Source organism: Miniopterus natalensis, chromosome 10, assembly GCF_054644295.1.
Source record: "Miniopterus natalensis isolate mMinNat1 chromosome 10, mMinNat1.hap1, whole genome shotgun sequence".
Lineage (NCBI taxonomy): Eukaryota > Metazoa > Chordata > Mammalia > Chiroptera > Miniopteridae > Miniopterus > Miniopterus natalensis.
The window spans coordinates 17,125,632-17,148,193 of record NC_142090.1 but is presented as its reverse complement, the minus strand read 5'-3'; the positions used below and the strand labels follow the sequence as shown (position 1 = coordinate 17,148,193).

Genomic DNA, 22,562 nt, shown 5'->3' with positions numbered 1-22,562 from the left:
AGCAGGCAGCGCAGCCCCCGGCCCAGCCCCCGCCGGTATGATGAACAACAGCGGCTACTCCGAGGCCGCGGGCCTCGGCCTGGGCGACGAGGCGGACGACATGCCGTCCACGGAGAAGGACCTGGCGGAGGACGCGCCGTGGAAGAAGATCCAGCAGAACACGTTCACTCGCTGGTGCAACGAACACCTCAAGTGCGTGGGCAAGCGCCTCACTGACCTGCAGCGCGACCTCAGCGACGGGCTGCGCCTGATCGCGCTGCTCGAGGTGCTCAGCCAGAAGCGCATGTACCGCAAGTTCCACCCGCGCCCCAACTTCCGCCAGATGAAGCTGGAGAACGTGTCCGTGGCCCTCGAGTTCCTCGAGCGCGAGCACATCAAGCTCGTGTCCATCGGTCAGTGTGGGCGGGGAGCGGGGAGTGCCCCGAGGACGGGCTAGCCCTTGGGGACAGGGGACACAGGTGCCGCGACGGGCGCGGGGAGCTGAGAGAGGGCGGGGGGCGGCCTCCTGGCACAAGGAGGGGACCCCAGCTCTCCTACCACCGCCGGCCACTCGGGCCCTGCCTTCACGCCCCTCTCTGCACAGCGGCATGGGGACGGGGGACGATGCTCGGGGCGATGGGGGTGCAGAGTCCCACTACGCGCTCTCGCGACCCGCCTCTACTCTTCGTCCCCCTTTCGGGCAACCCCAGCCGTGCTTCAGAGGACAGGCCCAGTACCCAGTGCTGATTACTGGGGGCGTCTCCTTCCAAACAAAGCCACGGCTCCCCAGTTTCTAGCAGCTCCACAGGGAGGAGCGGGCTGAAGGCAGGCTCTAACCACTGCGAATCCTGGGGGGCTCTGGGGCAGAGGGAGAACCGGTGGCCCGCATGTGCTCAGCAGCTGGGTCCAGGCCCAGGAGCCGGGGTAGGCAGGGCCCAGCCTCAGAAACCTAAAAAGGCTCTGAGCGAGCGCGGGAGCCTTAACCCCCGCCTGTCCTCGGGCTCAGCCAGCCGGCGAGGGGGCTCCGCAGGTCCTCGCCCGGCCCCTGCCCCGGCCCCAGCCCACCCCCTAAGCCGGGATTGGCTGCAGCCAACGGCCTGCGCTGAGGGGAGGGAGGGGAAGGCCTGTAGAAGGGAGGAAGTCATTGAGTGTAACCAGATTTGGAAGGTGTGTCTGTTCTGGGTGGGGGTGGGGAGGCACTCTAAGCTTGGGATCCCAGAGACCAAGGTTGGACCCTGAGTGACCAAAAGTTGCCCCTCCGGTCATAGCCCTGCACTCTTCCCTGCCGCGGGGGGCTGGGGAAGACCCCCTACCCCTGTGGTGAGCTCGTGAGAGTCCTGCTGTGATTTACTGGAAAGCGTCCCTTAGGACTTCCACCCCAGGGCCCCAGAAGAGGAGTTTCACTTGGGGTCAGGTGCCTCCCCTGCCAGGCTGACCCAGGGACTACTCCAGATAATTGAACCCCTGTCTCCCTCAGGGCATCCATAGGCCTCCTGAATTAGCAGCTGAGGTCAATCTGGGGCCCTTTGCCCTGTCCAGTCCCCTCTCTAGGCCTTACCTCCTCCTGCCCCAACACTGCCCCCCCACCCCACCCGCTCTGGCCTGGAAATAGCCCTGCCTCCGTGACACAGCAGATGTCTCTGAGCTTTCCAGAAGGACAAGCCTGAGGACAGGGTGGGGGAGGGGCCCCGGTGTGTGTGTGTGAGAGTTTGGGGGGGGGGGTCAGAGAGGAGTCAGCCCTGGGGCTGGGCTGTCATCCTCAGTTGCGCTGGGATTTGACCCACGAGCCGTCCCAGGTGGGGTCTCCAGGGAAGAGCCTGGAGCCTCACCAGGGCTTCATAGGAAATTGTACAGCCTTCCCCCCCTCCCCGCGCGGGGCAGCCAGCCCTACTCCAGGCCTCATCCTTCCTGCGCGCACCTCTCCCCTCCCCCATGGCGGTGCCTGGCTCCGGCCCCTTGGCTCAGCCGTGGAGGGGCCGGCTCAGAGTAGAGGGGGAAGAAGCAAAAACTGGCTTGGGGGTGGGAGGGAAGCGCCTTGGTTCCCGCTGAGAGGAAGGGAACAGTTTCCCATTTGGGCCAAGTGGCTCATTCCCGCTGATGAGATAAGCTGTCAGCAATTCAGTTGCTGGGCCTGAGGCTGAGGGTGGAGGGGAGGGGGCACAGGCGTCAGGGGCTTCCCAAACCTGGGATGTAAAGGGGTTCCCTACCAGGGGAGGCATCCTGCTTCCTCTAGTTCCCTCTGTTCCCATTAGTGGTGCTAAGGAGCTGTCCTGGGGGCCTCCTCTGGGCATTGTCTCAAGACTGAAATTGAGCAGCATCTGGGCACCTGGGAGAGAGTCAAAAAGACTCCCCACTTCCCTTTCTAGGAGTGGAGCGGGAGCTCAAAAGTCCACCTGAAGGAGGGATTATTCAGCCTAGGTTGAAGGAGCTGTGTGCCCTTCTTACCCCTCTTCCCCCTCCTCCCTCCTCCTATCTCAGCCCCCACCACCCCCTCAGCCCCTCAGAACAAAGAGACCTATGAAGCAGCTCTGTCCTGCAGCTGTTCCCCAGTTGCTATTCCTTCTCCCTTAGCCAACAGCCAAGGGAGGGGCCGGAGGGGACAGCAGCTGTCCTGGCACCTCCCTTGCCCAGCCCTCTTTCCTCCCCCTCCATTTGGGGCCTGGGGCAGTTTCAGGGACTGGCTGTTGGGCTCCTCCTACTCCTTTGGGGGTATCCTTCAGCTGGTGGAGAAGTGTTGGCTCTGTGGGGTGCAAGGGAGGCAGCCTGGCTTGAGCTGAGCTCCTCTCCTCTGCCTGGCCTCTGAAGAGGGGAGGGAAAGGAAGGTCATTGCTCCCAGAGTAGGACTCTAGACCCACCCCTCTCCTGCCCCAAGGCTCAGTGGACCACTTGCTGTCTGGCCCACCGCCAGTTGCTGGGGAGAAACCTCTTCCTGCAGCAAATATGAATGACCTCTTCCCAACACACCCCACCCCCAACCCCAGCAGCCTCCAGGCCTCCCTCCCAGGGATCTGGCTTCAGTTTGCCAGGAGCACTTCTGTAAGCACCAACTGTGGAGGCTGTCAGGGCAGTGAGAGGCTGTAGGGCACTGGGTGTCAAGACTGTGAAAGTGCCATGGGCCTGTGTTTGAGAAGGGAGTGCACTGAAGCACCAGGAGGCCGGGAGTGAGTGTGTCATGGAATCTGAAAGCTGCCAAACCATTGTGCTGCAGTGGAGCCAGAGGGAGAGGGGGCGGGCTGGGTTGTTGCTGGGGAAGGAAGGATGAATCAGTGAAAGGGTGGGGGAGCCAAGGGGGCCAGAGCCCTTGGCCAGAAGGACAGAGAGGCTAAGATTCTTCCACTGGGGGACAGGTGGGGGGGGGTATGCTGGGATTCCCCAGGAACCTTGGTCTCTTGAAGCTGTCCCCCAAGATGTAGAGAGGGTCAGGAAAATATGTATAAAAGGGCACCTCCAGCCCCACCCTTTTCCGTCTTTCAGGGCAACACCAGTAAACAAGGCTGTCTTCCACACCCTCCCAACCTCCTAAAAGCAGTGCTCAGGGAAGCTGATGGATTTCAGGCCAACATCATCTTTTACAAATAACGCTGGTTTCCAAAGATCTATACTCCAGGCCACCCCTGCTCCTAGATATTTCTTTCTGGCTGTTAAAAGGGAACTAGGCTTCCCAAATCTTAGGGAACAAGTTCCGGTCTGTCTTATTCCTAAGAGGAGAGGATGGGTGGAGAGTCTCAGCTTCTGAGACTTGCTTCCACATGGGGGACATTTTCCCTGCCTCTTGTAAAATCCCACAGGTCCCCAGCACCTGATAACATGATATCAAGCCTTAACAGAGTATGCCCTGTACTCCTTCCCTCCTCCCAGAACTTTGTTCCAAAAGTCTTTTATGGTCTTCAGAGTACAATTCGGTTGGAACCAGGTTGGTCCTACTTTCCAACTTCAGTTTTTTAAAATATTCATTCATCCAGCATTTATTGAGACCCTACTATATTCAAGGCTCTGAGTATAGAGAGACAAAATACAGTGTCCAGAGTGAAAGAAGCCAGGCCAAAAAAAGAATGCATACTGTATAATTCCATTTGTATAAAACTCTAGAAAAATGCAAACTAATCTATAGCGACCAAGGGCAGATTGGTTGTTGCCTGGACAGGGGGGACAAGGAAGGGGGCAGGGGGAGGGATCACAAAGGGGTATGTGCAAAGGGATCACAAAGGAAACTTTGCAGGGAGGTATGTTTATTATAGCGATGGCTTTATGGGTGTATACACATTGTTAAAGCTTTTCCAGTTGTACTCTCTAGTATGTGCAATTTGTTGTATGTCAGAAATACCCCTAAAAAACTGTTAAAAAAAATGAAAACAAAACAGTGTCTGCTCCCAAAAGACCTACATGCCAGATAATTGCATGGATGTCTGAAGCTTGATAGGAGGCCCACTCCAGTGCTGTGAAAGAAACGAGATTACCTGCCATGGGGACACATTGGGAAGCAGCCTCATTCTGAAGGGAAAGGAAGGGACAATAAAGGATAAATCAGTTGGCTTCTGGGCCAGGCCTTGCAGGAGGGGAAGAATTTGGTAGGAGGCCGGGGAGGGAGGGCGCTGTGAGGGCAGAGGGATCTGGGCAGCGGAGGGTGAGGTCCTCCTGAGCCCAACTTGTCCGCTCCACTCTGCAGACAGCAAGGCCATCGTGGATGGGAACCTGAAGCTAATCCTGGGCCTGATCTGGACGCTGATCCTGCACTACTCCATCTCCATGCCCATGTGGGAAGATGAGGATGATGAGGATGCTCGAAAGCAGACGCCCAAACAGCGTCTGCTCGGCTGGATCCAGAACAAGGTGCCCCAGCTGCCCATCACCAACTTCAACCGCGACTGGCAGGATGGCAAAGCTCTGGGCGCCCTGGTGGACAACTGTGCTCCTGGTGAGTGGGCCAGATGGCACACATGGATCCCTTAGCTTGGAAGGGGAGCTGGGACGAGCTGGTGGTACTGAGGCCTGTGGTGGTCACAATGCATATCTCAGGGCTGGGGAGTTAGGACCACTATCAGGCTTGCCCCCTTCTCCAGCTGAGAATCTGCTGGAGTCAGCCTTTCCAGATGTGCTGGAGTCAGGCCTTTCCTGACAGGTATGCTAGATTCTGCAGTGACAGGAAAAGGTTTAAAATCCCTCATTTTATAGACAAGGACATTGAGGTCCAAAGAAGGCAAGTGATCTGTCCAGGCTCACACAGCTTGTCTATGGCAGAGCTGATCTAGAACTGAGAGCCTAAACTCCCTGCTCCATGAACTTCCTACTTTGCCACATGGCACCATTTTTGCTGAGCCAAGAGAAAGGAAATGTGTTGGGACTTGAAGCAAGAAGCCCAGGAGTTAGACCCAGAGAAGCCTTTTCTTTGTGAGACCCTGGGACAGCTTTGAGAAGGGCCTGAGGCTGGCATGCACTGCCCAGTGGCAGATGACCTAGCCCTGGCCTGGCCAGGTGGGGGCAGCTCAGGGCCCATGAGAAGCCTGAGGCACCACAGCTGGAGCTGCCCTGTGTGCAGCTCCCTTTCTTTCTTTCTTTTTTTTTTTTTAAACATACCTTTATTGATTTCAGAGAAAGGAAAGGAGAGGGAGAGAGAGAGGTAGAAACATCAATGATGAGAGAGTCATTGATCGGCTGCAGCCCACAACCTGGGCATGGGCCCTGACCGGGAATCGAACACCAATCTCCTGGATCTTAGGTCGATGCTCAACCGCTGAGCCACACCGGGCCGGGTGCTCCCTTTCTGACCTTCATCTCCTGAGGAGATAGGCCTTCTCCCTGGGGAAGCCATGGTCCCTTGAGAGAATCCTCCCTCAGCTTGGGGTCAGCTGGGGAGCACCGGCAGCCCCGGGAGGCATTCCCAGCTGCTTAGCCATTGCCCACAGCTGGTGCAGCTGCCAGCAGTGAGCTCAACTGTTCCGGCCAGTCATGGATTCCAGCCTTTGAGCTGGCCCCTCCCCTCCAGTGAGCATCACCTTCCCTTCTCTAGGTCTGGCCTAGACCAAGCACCCCCTAAGCGCTGCACCCCTTCATAGGAGTGATCTAAGGCTGCCTTAACATTCCTTTTGTTAGAAGAACTGAGTTCTGGGTGACCATAGAGAACTCATCCTCTCCCAACAGGCTCTTCCATGCCTCAGTTTCCCCAAGTGGGCAGTTAGGAAGGAAAGGGAGTCTTAAGCCCTAAGGCTAATATGGGAAGTGCTTGGAGACCTAGGACTTCAGGGCAGCTGTGAGGGGACGTTCTAGGGGATGGGTCAGAAGCATACATGGGGCAGAGACTTTGACTTCCACTGTCCCCCCCTAAAGCAGAATGAGGTGGAGGGGCCCGGGAGAAGTACCCTTTAGGGGTTTGGTGTGCAGGGTCTGCACTGGAGCTTGTGCAGGCAGGCTGGCTGGCAGGGCTGGTGCCAGGCTGCGTCAGACAGGACAGAAAGGCCTCATTGTTGGTGCTAGGGAAGACTGCCTGCCTCCAAACAGCGATAGGCATCTCAGCCGATGGCCATAACGTGTAGGGTCGATAGGAACCTGGCTGGTGGGAGGGGGTGTGAACCTACAGCCCAAGGGTGTTGGATGAGCACATGTTGTGCCTCTGGCTGACTGCTTCCCCCTAATCATTGTCTCTCTCCTCCATCTCTGCAGGCCTCTGTCCTGACTGGGCGGCCTGGGACCCCAACCAGCCTGTGGAGAACGCCCGGGAGGCCATGCAGCAGGCGGACGACTGGCTCGGGGTGCCCCAGGTACACTCACAGTTTGGGTCAGGGAAGAGGAGAAGGACAGGAGGACCAAGGGTGGAGGTTGGGTGTATAAGGATACCTGGTCAGGATGTGGGTGAGAACCGGGTTGCCAGGTAAGGAGGGCATCCTGTAATTCCATTCCTTCCTGTGGCAGGTGATTGCCCCAGAGGAGATTGTGGACCCCAACGTGGATGAGCATTCTGTCATGACCTACCTGTCCCAGTTCCCCAAGGCCAAGCTCAAACCTGGCGCCCCTGTTCGCTCCAAGCAGCTGAACCCCAAGAAGGCCATCGCCTATGGGCCTGGTACGTGTTGAGCCCCCAGCAGCCCTCCTTGGTCAGCTGGGCGCCTGCTAGGATGGCTCTCCCTAAGTAATCTGCCTCTGCCTTTTGCCCCTCAGGCATTGAGCCCCAGGGCAACACTGTGCTGCAGCCTGCCCACTTCACCGTGCAGACCGTGGATGCTGGCGTGGGCGAGGTGCTGGTCTACATCGAGGATCCCGAGGGCCACACTGAGGAGGTATGGGGAAGTCACTGGAGAGAAGAGGGATTAGTGTGACATTGGAACCAGAGTCCACAGGCCAACAACAGAAATGGCCTGGAGATGGCCCACAGAGCCATGCACTATGCTGGAGAGTCGGGGAAGCTTCGCCATGGGAGGCCACCAGGCACTACAGGGTCAGGAGGGGCTACAGCCACTGTGACTTCCAATCGTTTCCCTTCCCAATAGGCCAAGGTGGTTCCCAACAATGACAAGGACCGCACCTACGCTGTCTCTTACGTGCCCAAGGTCGCTGGGTTGCACAAGGTATCTCCCTCCGACAGGCCCTCCCCTGCGCGCCACATTCCATTCACACCCTGGGCTCTGGCTGAGCGGACCCCCTCTTAGCTCACAGCCCACCCCAGAGCACCAGCTGCCCACCTCCCACCCTCCTTGGCCCTGCTCTTCCCCTTTACCTCCTCAGAACTGCTCTCCCCTAGAAGCTAACCTTTCACCTCTGACCCCCAGGTGACCGTGCTCTTTGCTGGCCAGAATATCGAACGCAGCCCCTTTGAGGTGAATGTGGGCATGGCTCTGGGGGATGCCAATAAGGTGTCAGCCCGTGGCCCTGGCCTGGAGCCTGTGGGCAATGTAGCCAACAAACCCACCTACTTTGACATCTACACTGCGGGTAAGGACTGGCCTCAGGGATATCAGGAGGGCGGGCCCTGACTGTGGGTGTGGATGGGGGACTGGGGCAGGGTCCAAGCCAGGAGGCGGATGGTCTCAGGGTGAGGGAGCCTCAAGTAGCATGTATCCAGTGTTTGGGGCTGACAGCCTTTGTCCATGGCAGGGGCTGGCACTGGTGATGTTGCTGTGGTGATCGTGGACCCACAGGGCCGGCGAGACACAGTAGAGGTGGCCCTGGAGGACAAGGGGGACAGCACATTCCGCTGCACGTACAGGCCTGTGATGGAGGGGCCTCACATGGTGCATGTGGCCTTCGCTGGTGCCCCCATCACCAACAGTCCTTTCCCCGTCCATGTGGCAGAAGGTAAAGGCCGTTCACCTGCCCCCACAATCACCCTCACTGAGGCAGGACTCAGAGAGAATTGTCATCAAATTCTCCGTCTGAGGATTTACGGGAAACGAAACATTAAATCCAGGGAGGAGGGGGAGAGCCAGCTGAAGGCTTCAGAAGGGCAGAAGGAACAGCAAGGGGAGGGGCCCTGGAGAGATCTCATCGTGATCATCTCTCCAATGCTTGTCCCCTGAGAAGGATCAGGAGACCACAGTGAAAGATATCAGATAGGTGCCACCTTGGAAAGATTGAGGAGGGAGCAACAGGGCCACATGGTAGGGACATATATGGTGAGCATCGTACACCAGGCCCTCAGATGGTGACTCCCCCACTTGGTTCTCTCCCTGCCACTCAGAGCCCTTGCCACTGCTCACCCCCTCTGTGCCCATCCACCACCAGGCCGAGAGAGTGGCGCTGCATTATACTCTAGCAGAGGCGGGGCCAGGCATGGCCATAGCTGACCGGCCTTGCCTATGCTACGTGGCATAGCCCAGGCCCCTGTTCCGTGGCGTTCTGTGATAGGCCCCAGGTTCTACGCTGTTGCCTGTGTTCTGTGGCAGATCTAATGTCTTTGCCACTTGCCTGATGATTTCTGTGATTAGATTTGTCTTATCCCAGGTTCTGTGTAATTGCCTGTGTTCCATGGAGGGCCCTGGGTTCTGTGCCATTGCCTGTCTTCCGTAGAGGGCCTGGATCACGTCACTGACCATTTTGTGGCACTCTGTGGGTTCCATGCCATTTTATGTGTTCCGTGGCAGGCTGAGATCACTGCTCTTTAGCCACTGTGTTCAGTAACAAGGTCTGGTTCATTGCCACTGGCAGTGTTCTGTGGCAGGCTGATTTCTATGCATTGCTGTGATCTGTGGCAGGCTTCATGTTATATGGAATGTCTCTTGTTCCATGGTGTTGCCGAGTGTTTTGTGGCATGACTTAGTTTCTAAAGCTGTTCTGGTGGTTCTGAGAAGACTCAGATGGCTCTAGGTCGATGGCCTTGGGATAGGTGAAGGGCCTTTCTCTCTCTCTCTTCACCCCACTCTCTGCCCAGGCTCTGTCATGCCTTTGTCCTAAGCAGCACTGACTCTGAGAAGCCAGCAGGAGGGGTTTCTTATAATGGGCCTATGGCCGCTCCTAGCCCAGCATGGCTCCCAGCTGCCCCAGTAGTGTTGGGGGCACCAGGGAGCACTGGGGAAGGCTCGCATGAGGCAATGGACTTGTGAGGTAGTCAGGAGGACTGTGAGGTGGGGGATGAGTGGTGAGGGGCTGAGTCTCTGTCCAGAACCCTTCAGCACTCCAACCTCCCCACTCCTCTTCTCCCCAGCCTGTAACCCCAATGCCTGCCGCGCCTCTGGGCGAGGTCTGCAGCCCAAGGGCGTGCGTGTGAAAGAGGTAGCTGACTTCAAGGTGTTCACCAAGGGTGCTGGCAGCGGAGAGCTTAAAGTCACAGTCAAGGGGCCAAGTGAGTACCAGGGCCCAGGGTTGGAGATGAAGGTAGGGGTGACAGGGATGGGGATGGGGGGGGAGCAGGGAGGAATATGGCCAGTGGCTCTTACTCCCTGAGAGCCTTGACAGTGAGCACCATGCCCCCCTGGAGAGACTAAAGAGACCCTGACCAGAGGCCTGGGAGACATTAAGCACACAGTCTCCTCTCTGCCTCAGCTTCCCAGTCTGCCAGCTGGGAATGGTCCTCTCAGCTGTAAATGCTACAGTGGATGGTGATGCACAGGGATGACATGTGGTCCCTGCCCTACCTGCGGCTCTGCCCCATAGCAGTGCCCTCAGGCTGGGCCTGGGTCCCAAGAACTCCTCAAGGGGGTTGAGGAACTGGAGGTCACACACCATTGATTCCTGCTTCCCTCCCGTCCTCAGAGGGCACAGAGGAGCCCGTGAAGGTGCGGGAGGCTGGGGACGGTGTGTTCGAGTGCGAGTACTACCCTGTGGTGCCTGGAAAGTACGTGGTGACCATTACATGGGGCGGCTATGCCATCCCCCGCAGGTAAGCACCATGTATCCCCTGCCTTCCTGAGAGGGTCCTCAGAGTGGAGGAGGGAGCCGGCTGCCTGGGACTCTGAGGGAACGGAGGAAGGGTAGCTCTGGGGGGATACTTCCCAGTATTGACACCGGCTCCCTCTTCGCCCAGCCCTTTTGAGGTACAGGTGAGCCCAGAGGCAGGAACGCAGAAGGTACGGGCCTGGGGCCCCGGTTTGGAGACTGGCCAAGTGGGCAAGTCAGCTGATTTTGTGGTGGAGGCCATTGGCACGGAGGTGGGGACATTGGGTAAGTGACTGGGTGGCAGCAGGTGGGAATGCTGGGGAGTGGTGTGGTAGAGGGATACTTAGGAATGACTGGGGACCAGAGGCAGGAATGCTGGGGAGTGTTGGGATGAGACAAGAAGATGGACATGGGGGCAACTGGTGAGGGGTTGCTGGGGGAATAACAGGGTGTCCAAGTTGCCTCTAGTGCCCTCTGACCCTCCCCTCCTTGCACTCAGGCTTCTCCATTGAGGGACCCTCGCAGGCCAAGATCGAGTGTGATGACAAGGGAGATGGCTCCTGTGACGTGCGATACTGGCCCACGGAGCCTGGGGAGTACGCTGTGCATGTCATCTGTGATGACGAGGACATCCGAGACTCACCCTTCATTGCCCACATCCAGCCAGCCCCACCTGACTGCTTCCCGGACAAGGTTTGGTCCCATCTCCTGTACACTGGCCCGGGATGGGGTGAATGGGCCCTCCTCCAGTCCCCAACCCAACCCTCCTCTCTTGCCCCTGCTCAGGTGAAGGCCTTTGGTCCTGGCCTAGAGCCTACTGGCTGCATCGTGGACAAGCCCGCGGAGTTCACCATCGATGCCCGCGCAGCTGGCAAGGGCGACCTGAAGCTCTATGCCCAGGTGCGACATTGCTCAATCTCACTGCCCCCGCTGCTCTGGGCAAGGTCCCTGAGAGGGTAGGGGCAGGTGAGAGGCAGGGGTCTCCAGGAAACACAAGACTAATCCTTACTTATCCATAAGAACTATGAAAAAATTTTAAATTTGTGTTTAAATTTCTTATTGATAACCTTATTTTTTTTTTATTGATTGATTTTAATTCTCACCTGAGGATATCTTTTCCATTGCTTTTCAGAGGGAGTGGAAGGGAGAGAGAGAGAGAAACATCAGTGTGAGAGAGGCACATCAATTGGTTGCCTCCCCAACGTGCCCTGATCGGGGCCAGATATTGAGCCTGCTACCGAGGTACGTGCCCTTGGCTGGAATCGAGCCTGGAACCCTTCAGTCTGTGGGCCGACACTCTAACCACTGAGCAAAAATGGCTAAGGCTCTTACTGATAATCTTAAAAACATACTTTATAAAAAACATATTTTTATACTAATAATTTGCAATTAAAAGCTGATATGATAGCCCTGGCCAGTGTTCTCAGTGGCTAGAGCCTCGGCTCATGCGCCAAAGGGTCGAGGGTTCGATTCCCAGTCAAGGGCATGTTACCTGGGTTGTAGGTTTGATCCCCACACAGGTTGGGGTGAGTGTGGGAAGCAGCCAATCCATGTGTCTCTCTCACATTGATGTTTTTCTCTCTCTGTCCCCCTCCCTCCCTCCTTTCTACATTCTCTAAAATCAATGGGAAAAAATACCCTCTGGTCAGGATTAAAAAAAAAAAAGATGATTTGATAGAGAAAGACATTAGTTTCCCAAGTGTGTTGGCCCCTAGAGGTTAAGGAACATATACTTGGGTCCAGGAGGATGATTCTTCTTTAAAACGTTCATTATTCAATTTTAGGAACATTGATTTAGCCCAGCCTCTCCCCTGTTAACACATTTCAGAGACCTAGGCTGGGCGACCAGGCCACACAGATGGCCAAGAGCCGGGTCTCCTGGCTCTCAGGGTGCACTATGGCTTCCAGAGCATGTGGCACTAGGCTCTTGTGGCCTGAGGAGGGCTGGGGAAGGAGGCTATGAGTGCTTGCTGTGGGTAAAGACTTCCTACAGCCAGCAGAGGGCGCTGGTGCTCTGACGGCCTGAGCCCTCATAGAACCTTGCTTGGTGATTCCCACAGGACGCTGACGGCTGCCCCATTGACATCAAGGTCATCCCCAATGGCGATGGCACCTTCCGCTGTTCCTATGTGCCCACCAAGCCCATTAAACACACTATCATCATTTCCTGGGGAGGTGTCAACGTGCCCAAGAGCCCCTTCCGGGTATGTGGTCTTCTTCTTGCCCTGCCCACTGCCAGGGGCCCCAGAGGGAGGGCAGAGCCCTATGAAGATGTCTGTCCCTGAGCCCTTGTCACTGTCCCCCACCTCCAGTCCCCCTCAAAGGGGCTAAGATGGTCCTACTAAGGCTGGGGAGGGTAGTGCTGGGGAAGAGAATGGGCCTTGAGGAAGGGCACGCTGCTGAGCACTGACCCTTCCCCACAGGTAAATGTGGGAGAGGGCAGTCACCCTGAGCGGGTGAAGGTGTACGGCCCTGGTGTGGAGAAGACGGGGCTCAAGGCCAACGAGCCCACCTACTTCACTGTGGACTGCAGCGAGGCAGGACAAGGTTTGTCCAGACTGGGAGTAGGGGTGCAGATGGGTCCAGGGCAGGGTCTGAGCTGATGAGGCTAGTACTCGGCCAGAGCTCTATGAGACCCATAATGTGGGGAAGATTGTTGAGCACCCCCCTCATGGTCTTGTGCCCGCCTTCCCTCAGGCGACGTGAGCATTGGCATCAAGTGCGCCCCTGGTGTGGTGGGCCCTGCAGAGGCCGACATCGACTTTGACATCATCAAGAATGACAACGACACCTTCACAGTCAAGTACACGCCCCCAGGGGCTGGCCGATACACCATCATGGTGCTATTTGCCAACCAGGTACACCACCCTCAGTTTTTGGGAGTCAGCAGCAGCCTGCACCCCCAAATCTAAGCTGGCAGCTTCAGATGCTGTCATTGGTGGGGGGGAGGGGGTTCAATTCTATAGCCATTGATTGAGCACTTCCTGAGTATGGGCAGTGTGCCTCAGAGGAAACAAAGGGGGCACTTTCAGAGGCTGCTTTTGTCACCCTGACCAAGCCTTTTCTTCATCCAGGAGATCCCTGCCAGCCCCTTCCACATCAAGGTGGACCCATCCCATGATGCCAGCAAGGTCAAGGCTGAGGGTCCTGGGCTGAACCGCACAGGTGGGTGTCTGGGCAGGGACTAGGTAAGGCTGGCTGAGGTTGGAGTTAGGTGTCCTCCAGGCCCTCACCACCATCTTGGGGTGGGCTCCTCAGGTGTGGAAGTTGGGAAGCCTACTCACTTCACGGTGCTGACCAAGGGAGCTGGCAAGGCCAAGCTGGATGTGCACTTTGCTGGGGCTGCCAAGGGTGAGGCTGTGCGGGACTTTGAAATCATTGACAACCATGACTACTCCTACACCGTCAAGTACACAGCCATCCAGCAGGTATGTCCCACCCTCTCCCATGCTCCTGCCCCTCCTGACTGATGGGGACTTGGGTTCCCTTCCTCCAGTCTCATAGGGCCAGTTCTGAATCTTGGCCCCTTCCCTGCCTCCCATCCTCTCTAGCTATGGATCTCTGAGCCTCAAGTCCACATCAGCCAAAGGCATGTTGCCAGGCTGTTTCTAAGCCACCCAGTTCTGACCCCCTGTTGTATCCAATAGGGCAACATGGCAGTGACAGTGACCTATGGCGGGGACCCCGTTCCCAAGAGCCCCTTTGTGGTGAATGTGGCGCCCCCATTGGACCTAAGCAAAGTCAAAGTTCAAGGCCTTAACAACAGTAAGTGGAGCAAGAAATGCCCTGGGAGTGAGTGGTGTCGGGAGGATGGGCTGGAGTCTCTGCTCACGGTGTCCCTTGCGTTCTATGCAGAGGTGGCTGTTGGGCAAGAACAGGCATTCTCCGTGAACACACGAGGGGCTGGTGGTCAAGGCCAGCTGGATGTACGGATGACCTCACCCTCCCGAAGACCCATTCCCTGCAAGCTGGAGCCCGGGGGTGGAGCTGAAGCCCAGGCTGTGCGCTACATGCCCCCTGAGGAGGGGCCCTACAAGGTGGACATCACCTATGATGGTCACCCAGTGCCTGGCAGCCCCTTTGCTGTGGAGGGTGTCCTGCCCCCTGATCCCTCCAAGGTGAGGAGATAAAGACTGATTGGAACTGGGACTTGGGGGCTTATAGCAAAGACAGATGAGTCACCGGGGCAGAAGCTGGAGGGTCTTATGCCCTGGTGTGGGCACAGCCAAGGACCCAAGGTCAAGGTGATCTCCTAACCAGGACCTGCCTTTGAGAGAACTTAGTTATTAAGAGTCTGGCCTTGGATCAGACCTGAGCTTGAGTCCCAGGTCCACTAACTGGGACAAATGATTTAATCTCTGCCTGCTTCCTCGCCTGGAACTGTTTTAAGGACTCAGTGTGTAGGAGCCGCTACAGTTAAAGGCACTTAGTTGGGTGGGAAGCTGTGAAGGCTAAGCACGGGAGAAGCCAGGTGTAGGGAACCCACATACTTGCTTCTCTCCCTAGGTTTGTGCTTATGGCCCTGGTCTCAAGGGCGGACTAGTGGGCACCCCAGCACCATTCTCCATCGACACCAAGGGGGCTGGTACAGGTGGCCTGGGGCTGACTGTGGAGGGCCCCTGTGAGGCCAAGATCGAGTGCCAGGACAATGGTGATGGCTCATGTGCTGTCAGCTACCTGCCCACGGAGCCGGGCGAGTACACCATCAACATCCTGTTTGCCGAAGCCCACATCCCTGGTTCACCCTTCAAGGCCACCATCCAGCCTGTGTTTGATCCAAGCAAGGTGCGGGCCAGTGGGCCAGGCCTGGAGCGCGGCAAGGCTGGCGAGGCAGCCACCTTCACTGTGGACTGCTCAGAGGCGGGCGAGGCTGAGCTGACCATCGAGATCCTGTCGGATGCTGGCGTCAAGGCCGAGGTGCTGATCCACAACAATGCCGATGGCACCTACCACATCACCTACAGCCCTGCCTTCCCCGGCACCTACACTATTACCATCAAGTATGGCGGGCACCCTGTACCCAAATTCCCCACCCGCGTCCACGTGCAGCCTGCTGTTGACACCAGTGGAATCAAGGTCTCAGGGCCTGGAGTGGAGCCCCATGGTGAGTGAAACAGAAGGAGCCAGGAGCTGGTTGAGTCGCCAGTCGGGGAGCCAGGAGAGTCAGTGGGAGGGAGGGAAGCAGGGCTGAGGGCTTTAGGGGCAGACGTGGGGTGAAGGGAGGGTTTGGGCAGCCCTGGAGTTCTTAGGGCTCAGACACCCCAGAGAAAGATCCAAGGGCAAGGGCAGGACATGGAGCTTTGCCTTTGCTCTTGTGGCAAATTGCTTCTGCCCATGGGCATTTTTCTAGGGAGATCCTCAACTTTCATCAGTTTACAGGGACCCTGATCTAAAAAGCTAAGAACCCTGCTCTAGATGGTACAAAAGGATGCTCTGAGGTAGAGATGGCAAGAGTCAGGAGCTAGTTCAGTGAATGTGTTGCCACCTGCTGGGGCCTAAACCTTGGGCTAGGTGTGAGGGTGGGGGTGCAGAGGGATGTAAGATCGAGACCTGTTCTCAGGAGACCCACAGCCTGGGAGATGTCTGACATGAACAGAATGTCACTGTATGGTGAAAGGAGTGAAGGCAGGGGCTATGGGAGACAGGGCCTGGAGCTCACAGGGGCAGAGGGTAATAGCTCCTGCTGGGAAGGAGCAGCCTCGAAATTGAGAAGAGGTGGGGCTTAGCTACTATGTAAAGGCTGCCCCCAACTCACACTGAGCTCTCCTCTCCTGGGACCCAGGTGTCCTGCGTGAGGTGACCACTGAGTTCACTGTGGACGCAAGATCCCTAACAGCCACGGGTGGAAACCATGTGACGGCTCGAGTGATCAACCCCTCGGGTGCTAAGACGGACACCTATGTGACGGACAATGGGGATGGCACCTACCGAGTGCAGTACACGGCCTATGAAGAGGGTGAGGGGCCAGGCTGAGCGGGGATGGCAGGGACCTGATCCCAGCATTCTGTGGGCGATGGAATGGTGGGGCCTGCACACCCTGACCCACTCCCTGTGGCTGCTTCCAGGTGTGCACTTGGTGGAGGTGCTCTACGATGAGGTAGCTGTGCCCAAGAGTCCCTTCCGAGTGGGCGTGACCGAGGGCTGTGACCCAACCCGTGTCCGGGCGTTTGGACCAGGCTTGGAGGGTGGCTTGGTCAACAAAGCCAATCGCTTCACTGTGGAAACCAGGTATCCTCCCCATTTCCTAACTTTCACCCTGCTGCTGTGGCCACCCTGATCCTGGCCACTTGTCTGCCCCCTTTGTCCTCTGTGGGCACCTCAGCATCCCCATCCTCCATCAAGAGTGACCAAGGAACAAACCTCCCCCAGTGTCCAGATCAGCAGGATCCCCAGTGGCCTCCTCTCCTGCCCCCCACCCCACCCATCCTATTCCTCCATCCCCACTTACTAGTCCCAGCTGAGCTGATGGGGGTGTCATCTTGCAGGGGAGCCGGCACCGGTGGCCTAGGCCTAGCCATTGAGGGCCCCTCAGAAGCCAAAATGTCCTGCAAGGACAACAAGGACGGTAGCTGCACAGTGGAGTACATCCCGTTCACCCCTGGAGACTACGATGTCAACATCACCTTCGGGGGACGGCCCATCCCAGGTGTGCAGAGCGGGCTGGAGCTCCTGGAGGGCAGAAGGATGCCTGCTCGCTGGGCGGGAAATTAGAAGAAAGTCAGACGTGCAGATTCATCCCTAGAGCAGGATGACTGGGCAGGCATGGGCGCTGAGGCCACTACCAAGGCGCAGGGTGACGGGTGCTGTTGATGAAACCACCCCTCCAGTTCATTCCCAGAGGCCCGACACTGGCACCCTGGCCCTTTGCCTGGACCACCAGACCTCATGGGTTCGGTCACTCAGACATAGTTAGGCCACTCTCACTGGCTCAGTGAGGACAGCCTTGTGTGCTCTCCCGCTCTCCGTCTGTAAAGCCAAGAACCCCTGCTCTCCTGTGGGCCAAGCTGCTCAAGCGGGTCATGTCTTCAATTATTACAGAACTTGGGCCTGCTGAAATTGGACATATTTCTCCCCTTATCTAATTTCACACTGTCAAAAATCTATTATCTTTTCAAAACATTCCACTTTTAACATTTTGTTAATTTAGGAAGGTGGTCTTTCAGGCCTGAGGCCCAAGTGAGTGAAGTTTGCCCAGCCTGTCTGAAGCCCAGTTTATCCTTTACATTTTCTCAGCAAGTTCCAAAATGTTTGCACATGTTCCTCTGGCTGCCTCCTGGTTCCTCAGTGTAAGAGACCCTCCCAGCTGACGGCCTTCTCCTTACAGGAAGCCCATTCCGGGTGCCGGTGAAGGATGTGGTGGACCCTGGGAAGGTGAAATGCTCAGGACCAGGGCTGGGAGCCGGTGTCAGAGCCCGGGTACCCCAGACCTTCACGGTGGACTGCAGCCAAGCTGGCCGAGCACCCCTGCAGGTGGCTGTGCTGGGCCCCACAGGTATGGAATGTCTAGGGCAGGATGGGGGGAGGTGGGGACAGGGTGCTAGAGGTTCTGCTGACCCTGCTTCCCTTGTCCAGGTGTGGCTGAGCCTGTGGAGGTACGTGACAATGGAGATGGTACCCACACTGTCCACTACACCCCCGCCACTGATGGGCCGTACACGGTAGCTGTCAAGTATGCTGACCAGGAGGTGCCACGCAGGTGAGGACCAGTTTCTGGCTCCCATGCTGCACTAAGCTCTGGGAAGCTCCTGCCGGGGCCACACCTACAGGCCACTGCTGGGCCCTGGGAGTGCCCCTTCCACTTGTCCCAGCCCCATCCTGCTCTTCCTCAGGGTTCTCTCCCTGCCTTCTCCACCCTGGAGGCAGCACAGCCCCAGGGGCCTCTCCTTGGGCTCTGCTTTCCCACCATGTAGCCACAAAATTAGCTCCTTGGAAAAAGAAAGGAGGCAGGAGAGAGCGGCCTCTGCACACTCATCTTTAAACAAATCACAGCATCTTCCCTGGATGGAGAAGTGCTCAGGCTCTGCCAAGGGCATCCCCAAGTGACCCTCCCACAAGACTCAGGATGTGATCTGGCTCTTGGGAACTGGTCCCTCCTCCCTGCCCCAGGAAGTCATCCCTCCTGCTCATGTCTGTGGGGAGGACTCCTGCCCAAAATGAGATGCCCCCCAACCCCCAGCTAACTCTCCATCTCTTCTGCCCCTCAAGCCCCTTTAAGATCAAGGTGCTTCCAGCCCATGACGCCAGCAAGGTGCGGGCCAGTGGCCCCGGCCTCAACGCCTCCGGCATCCCTGCCAGCTTGCCTGTGGAGTTCACCATCGATGCCAGGGACGCTGGAGAGGGCTTGCTCACTGTCCAGATTCTGGTGAGTCCACACCTAGCCCACCTCCCAGGTCAGGCTCTGGGCAGAGGCGGGCCTTGACCTCTGCTTCTCCCCCAGGACCCTGAGGGTAAGCCCAAGAAGGCCAACATCCGAGACAACGGAGATGGCACATACACTGTGTCCTACCTGCCAGACATGAGTGGCCGGTACACCATCACCATCAAGTACGGTGGCGACGAGATCCCCTACTCACCCTTCCGCATCCACGCCCTGCCCACTGGAGATGCCAGCAAGTGCCTTGTCACAGGTGGGCATGCACCTGCTTCCTCTGCCCCTACTCACCATACAGCACCCCTCACAGCTCTTCCAAGTCCCTGACCCAGTCCCCTGAGAATTGTTCGTCCAAGAGCCCACCCTTCCACACCCTTGCCCCCACCCCACCCCTCCTGAGTGCTACACGGCCTCACACTCTTCTCTCTTTCTAGTGTCCATTGGAGGCCATGGCCTGGGTGAGTGCCCTGTCTCTCTTTCTGCTGTGGGCTGAGGTGGTGGGGCATCTGAGAATGGAGGGGAGCCAGACACATTCCCCCACAGACCCCTGACAGGGCTCTTCTGCGTGACAGGTGCCTGCTTGGGCCCCCGCATTCAGATCGGAGAGGAGACGGTGATCACAGTAGATGCCAAGGCAGCAGGCAAGGGGAAGGTGACGTGCACGGTGTCCACGCCGGATGGGGCAGAGCTGGATGTGGACGTGGTTGAGAACCATGATGGTACTTTCGATATCTACTACACGGCACCTGAGCCGGGCAAATACGTCATCACCATTCGCTTTGGAGGCGAGCACATCCCCAACAGTCCCTTCCATGTGCTGGTAAGAGCCACGGCTATAGCAGGGCCAGGCAGTGGCTGGGGTGGTGGGCTGGGCCCTCTAGCAACAGCAAGGAATCTCAGAACCTGTCCCGTGTCTGAAGGATTCTGGGCCCAGAGTGCTCCAGAGTCAAGCCTTTGGTTTCCCTGCAGTCTCCCAGCCTGGGAGGTGAACACAGCCCTGCCTTGGGCCCCTCTGGCATTGGTCAGCTCTCTCTGGAGGAACTCGCCATGTTCCTCTCTGATCCTTGGGCCCACTGTCCCCATATATCTCCCCAAGGTGGCCCCACAGGATGATGAAGCCCTCCAGAGCGTAAAGCACCCTAGATATCCATCCTGACCCATGGGCAGCCCAGGATTGCAGGTCCCAGGGTCATTCTCTGAGCCAGCCCCTGGTCACTCGAGCTGGTGGGCTGGCCTGCCACATCCTGAGCTCCCTGTACCTTGCCTCCCAGGCGTGTGACCCTATGCCCCATGTGGAGGAGCCCTCCGACGTGCTGCACCGGCCCAGCACCTACCCCACACGCTGGGTACTGCTGCCTCCCACTCCTCTGCCTTCATTTCTTTTTTCTATTCCTCAGCAGCCAGGGCTGGGCATGGTTTGGGGCCATCTTGAGGAGCAGGTGGGGGTCATGCTGGGCAGAGGGTTCCCCTAGCTGGGCACGGCACCTCTTCTCTTGCAGCTGACACACTTCTCCTGCCACTCTGGTTTCACCATTAACCATCTCGTTCTTGCCTCACTTCCTCTGACGTCAGTCATGGCTCAGGCCAAGCTCCCCAAGCCTCCCTCAGCCCATGACTGTTCCCTCTCACCTGCCATAGGCCACAGAGGAGCCAGTGGTGCCCGTGGAGCCAATGGAGTCCATGCTGAGGCCCTTCAACCTGGTCATCCCCTTCACCGTGCAGAAAGGGGAGCTCACAGGTACTGCCCTGGGGTCCTGAGGCATGAAAGCTCAGGAGGTGGACACCTTGGTCCAGACTCATCCCCTTGTATCAGAGATGAAAACTGAGACCCAGAGAGGGAAATGAGCTCCCATGGTCATGTAATAAGTTGGACAGAGCTGAAACTCAAATTGAAAGCTCTGTCTCCCAGTTCAGGGTTGATTCTGCTGCTCCAGGCTGGTGCCTAACCTCTAGGGTGAAAGCACAACCACAGGGAGCAGGGACAGCAGGGGGTTGTGGTAGGAGAAGCTGAGGTCCCCTACATAATTGGGTCTGCTTGGCAGGGGAGGTGCGGATGCCCTCTGGGAAGACTGCTCGGCCCAACATCACCGACAACAAGGACGGTACCATCACGGTGAGATACGCGCCCACAGAGAAAGGCCTGCACCAGATGGGGATCAAGTATGACGGCAACCACATCCCCGGTGAGTCGGGGGCTGGGCGGGCTGGGCTGGGCTAAAAGCACTCAGCAACTTCATTCTTGCTTGCCTTCTTTCAGCAAGCATTTGCTGAGTGTCTACTGTGTGCATATACTCTGGGAGGCCCTGGGGAGGCTGATACCTGATGGGAAGCAGACTTGCACCAGTTAGGCCCCTATGGCAGAGGTGTAGGGCTCAGCAGGGAGGCCGCTGGCTGGTGCTGGGGCCTGAGGTGGGTTCAGGCAGCCCCTGTCCTCACTACTAACCCAGCCTCCTTCTCTGTCCATCCCAGGGAGCCCCCTGCAGTTCTACGTGGATGCCATCAACAGCCGCCATGTCAGTGCCTATGGGCCTGGCCTGAGCCATGGCATGGTCAACAAGCCGGCCACCTTCACTATTGTCACCAAGGATGCTGGGGAAGGTGAGGGGAGCTGCAGGCAGGGGGCTGGGTGGGGGCCAGCCAGGTGCAGGGGTGAGGGCTGGACCTCTGATCTCAACCTTGCCTCCACCTACAGGGGGTCTGTCCCTGGCCGTGGAAGGCCCATCCAAGGCAGAGATCACCTGCAAAGACAACAAGGATGGCACCTGCACTGTGTCCTACCTCCCCACAGCACCAGGAGACTACAGCATCATTGTGCGCTTTGATGACAAGCACATCCCAGGGAGCCCCTTCACAGCCAAGATCACAGGTGGGGGACGTACAGGCACACACAGCCTATGACACACCTGGCACACAACAGGCATGCAAGCCCAGTATGTTCAAGTCACTGGGGCCTTAGGGTAGGGCCCTTTGAGGTGGAAGGGGTCATTTTTGGACAAATATAAGGATCTCTATTCTATATAGCAGGTAAGAAAGAGCCACCTACCCCCGTGCTTTAAAGCACATCATCGCATTTAGTCTTTGAAATAATTCTTTTAAGGTTAAGGTATTGATAATCCCCCTTTAAAAAAAAATATTTCTATTGATTTCAGAGAGAGGAAGGGAGAGGGAGAGAGAGAGAAACGTCAATGAGAGAGAGTCATTGATCGGCTGCCTCCTGCAAGCTCTTTGCTGGGGACCGAGCCTGCAACTGGGGTATGTGCTGTGACCAGGAATCGAACCTTGATCTCTTGGGTCATAGGTTGATGCTCAACCACTGAGTGACACTGGCTAGGTGATAATCCCTTTCGATAGATGAAACCAGTAGGCCCAGAGGGGCTAAGCAACTTGATCAGAGCCACACAGAGAGTAAAGGGTCTGTGCTGTCTAGTCCAGTGTAGTGTTTAGTTTCCACAACCATATGACTCAGGATAAAAATACACAGATTAGGGATTTAACCCATTCAGGACTGAGGCATCCCAGAACTGTTGGGGTACAGGCCCCATCCATAATCTTTGGCACCTAATGTGTGAATGAAGACTGAGCTCTTCCAGGCCTTGGGCGTCTCTGTGCATGTGAGGAATCCCCAGTCTGCTCAGTCAGTGGGATCTGCCAGGAGGTCCCCTGAGCCCCATGAGGGCAGGGCCGGCCTGGAGTCACAACCACCTGACACCCCAACTCCACCACCAGGCGATGACTCCATGAGGACATCACAGCTAAACGTGGGCACCTCCACGGATGTGTCACTGAAGATCACCGAGAGTGACCTGAGCCTGCTGACTGCCAGCATCCGTGCCCCCTCTGGCAACGAGGAGCCCTGCCTGCTGAAGCGCCTGCCCAACCGGCACATTGGTGAGCATTTGGCCATGGGAAG

General features: G+C 57.3%; 1 protein-coding gene across 2 annotated transcripts in view; it reads left to right on the top strand.

Moving 5' to 3' along the window:
- The window catches only part of FLNC (filamin C), a 28,690-nt gene continuing 6,128 nt past the window's right edge, over window positions 1–22,562 (top strand). Inside the window, exons 1-36 of one of the 2 annotated variants that reach the window (XM_016213389.2) lie at window positions 1–392; window positions 4,646–4,894; window positions 6,637–6,734; window positions 6,886–7,036; window positions 7,132–7,250; window positions 7,461–7,538; window positions 7,740–7,902; window positions 8,065–8,265; window positions 9,611–9,748; window positions 10,159–10,285; window positions 10,430–10,566; window positions 10,781–10,974; window positions 11,068–11,181; window positions 12,342–12,485; window positions 12,705–12,828; window positions 12,979–13,139; window positions 13,356–13,446; window positions 13,540–13,709; window positions 13,929–14,046; window positions 14,137–14,399; window positions 14,788–15,385; window positions 16,064–16,237; window positions 16,347–16,509; window positions 16,767–16,927; window positions 17,606–17,773; window positions 17,854–17,977; window positions 18,487–18,643; window positions 18,719–18,908; window positions 19,087–19,110; window positions 19,225–19,472; window positions 19,924–19,998; window positions 20,291–20,390; window positions 20,695–20,835; window positions 21,122–21,250; window positions 21,345–21,518; window positions 22,379–22,540. In XM_016213389.2, the coding sequence (XP_016068875.2) occupies window positions 38–392; window positions 4,646–4,894; window positions 6,637–6,734; window positions 6,886–7,036; window positions 7,132–7,250; window positions 7,461–7,538; window positions 7,740–7,902; window positions 8,065–8,265; window positions 9,611–9,748; window positions 10,159–10,285; window positions 10,430–10,566; window positions 10,781–10,974; window positions 11,068–11,181; window positions 12,342–12,485; window positions 12,705–12,828; window positions 12,979–13,139; window positions 13,356–13,446; window positions 13,540–13,709; window positions 13,929–14,046; window positions 14,137–14,399; window positions 14,788–15,385; window positions 16,064–16,237; window positions 16,347–16,509; window positions 16,767–16,927; window positions 17,606–17,773; window positions 17,854–17,977; window positions 18,487–18,643; window positions 18,719–18,908; window positions 19,087–19,110; window positions 19,225–19,472; window positions 19,924–19,998; window positions 20,291–20,390; window positions 20,695–20,835; window positions 21,122–21,250; window positions 21,345–21,518; window positions 22,379–22,540 (5,983 nt within the window). In that variant the 5' untranslated portion in view covers window positions 1–37. The remainder of the gene's footprint in view (window positions 393–4,645; window positions 4,895–6,636; window positions 6,735–6,885; window positions 7,037–7,131; window positions 7,251–7,460; window positions 7,539–7,739; window positions 7,903–8,064; window positions 8,266–9,610; window positions 9,749–10,158; window positions 10,286–10,429; window positions 10,567–10,780; window positions 10,975–11,067; window positions 11,182–12,341; window positions 12,486–12,704; window positions 12,829–12,978; window positions 13,140–13,355; window positions 13,447–13,539; window positions 13,710–13,928; window positions 14,047–14,136; window positions 14,400–14,787; window positions 15,386–16,063; window positions 16,238–16,346; window positions 16,510–16,766; window positions 16,928–17,605; window positions 17,774–17,853; window positions 17,978–18,486; window positions 18,644–18,718; window positions 18,909–19,086; window positions 19,111–19,224; window positions 19,473–19,923; window positions 19,999–20,290; window positions 20,391–20,694; window positions 20,836–21,121; window positions 21,251–21,344; window positions 21,519–22,378; window positions 22,541–22,562) is intronic. The other variant, XM_016213390.2, reaches the window with a different exon arrangement.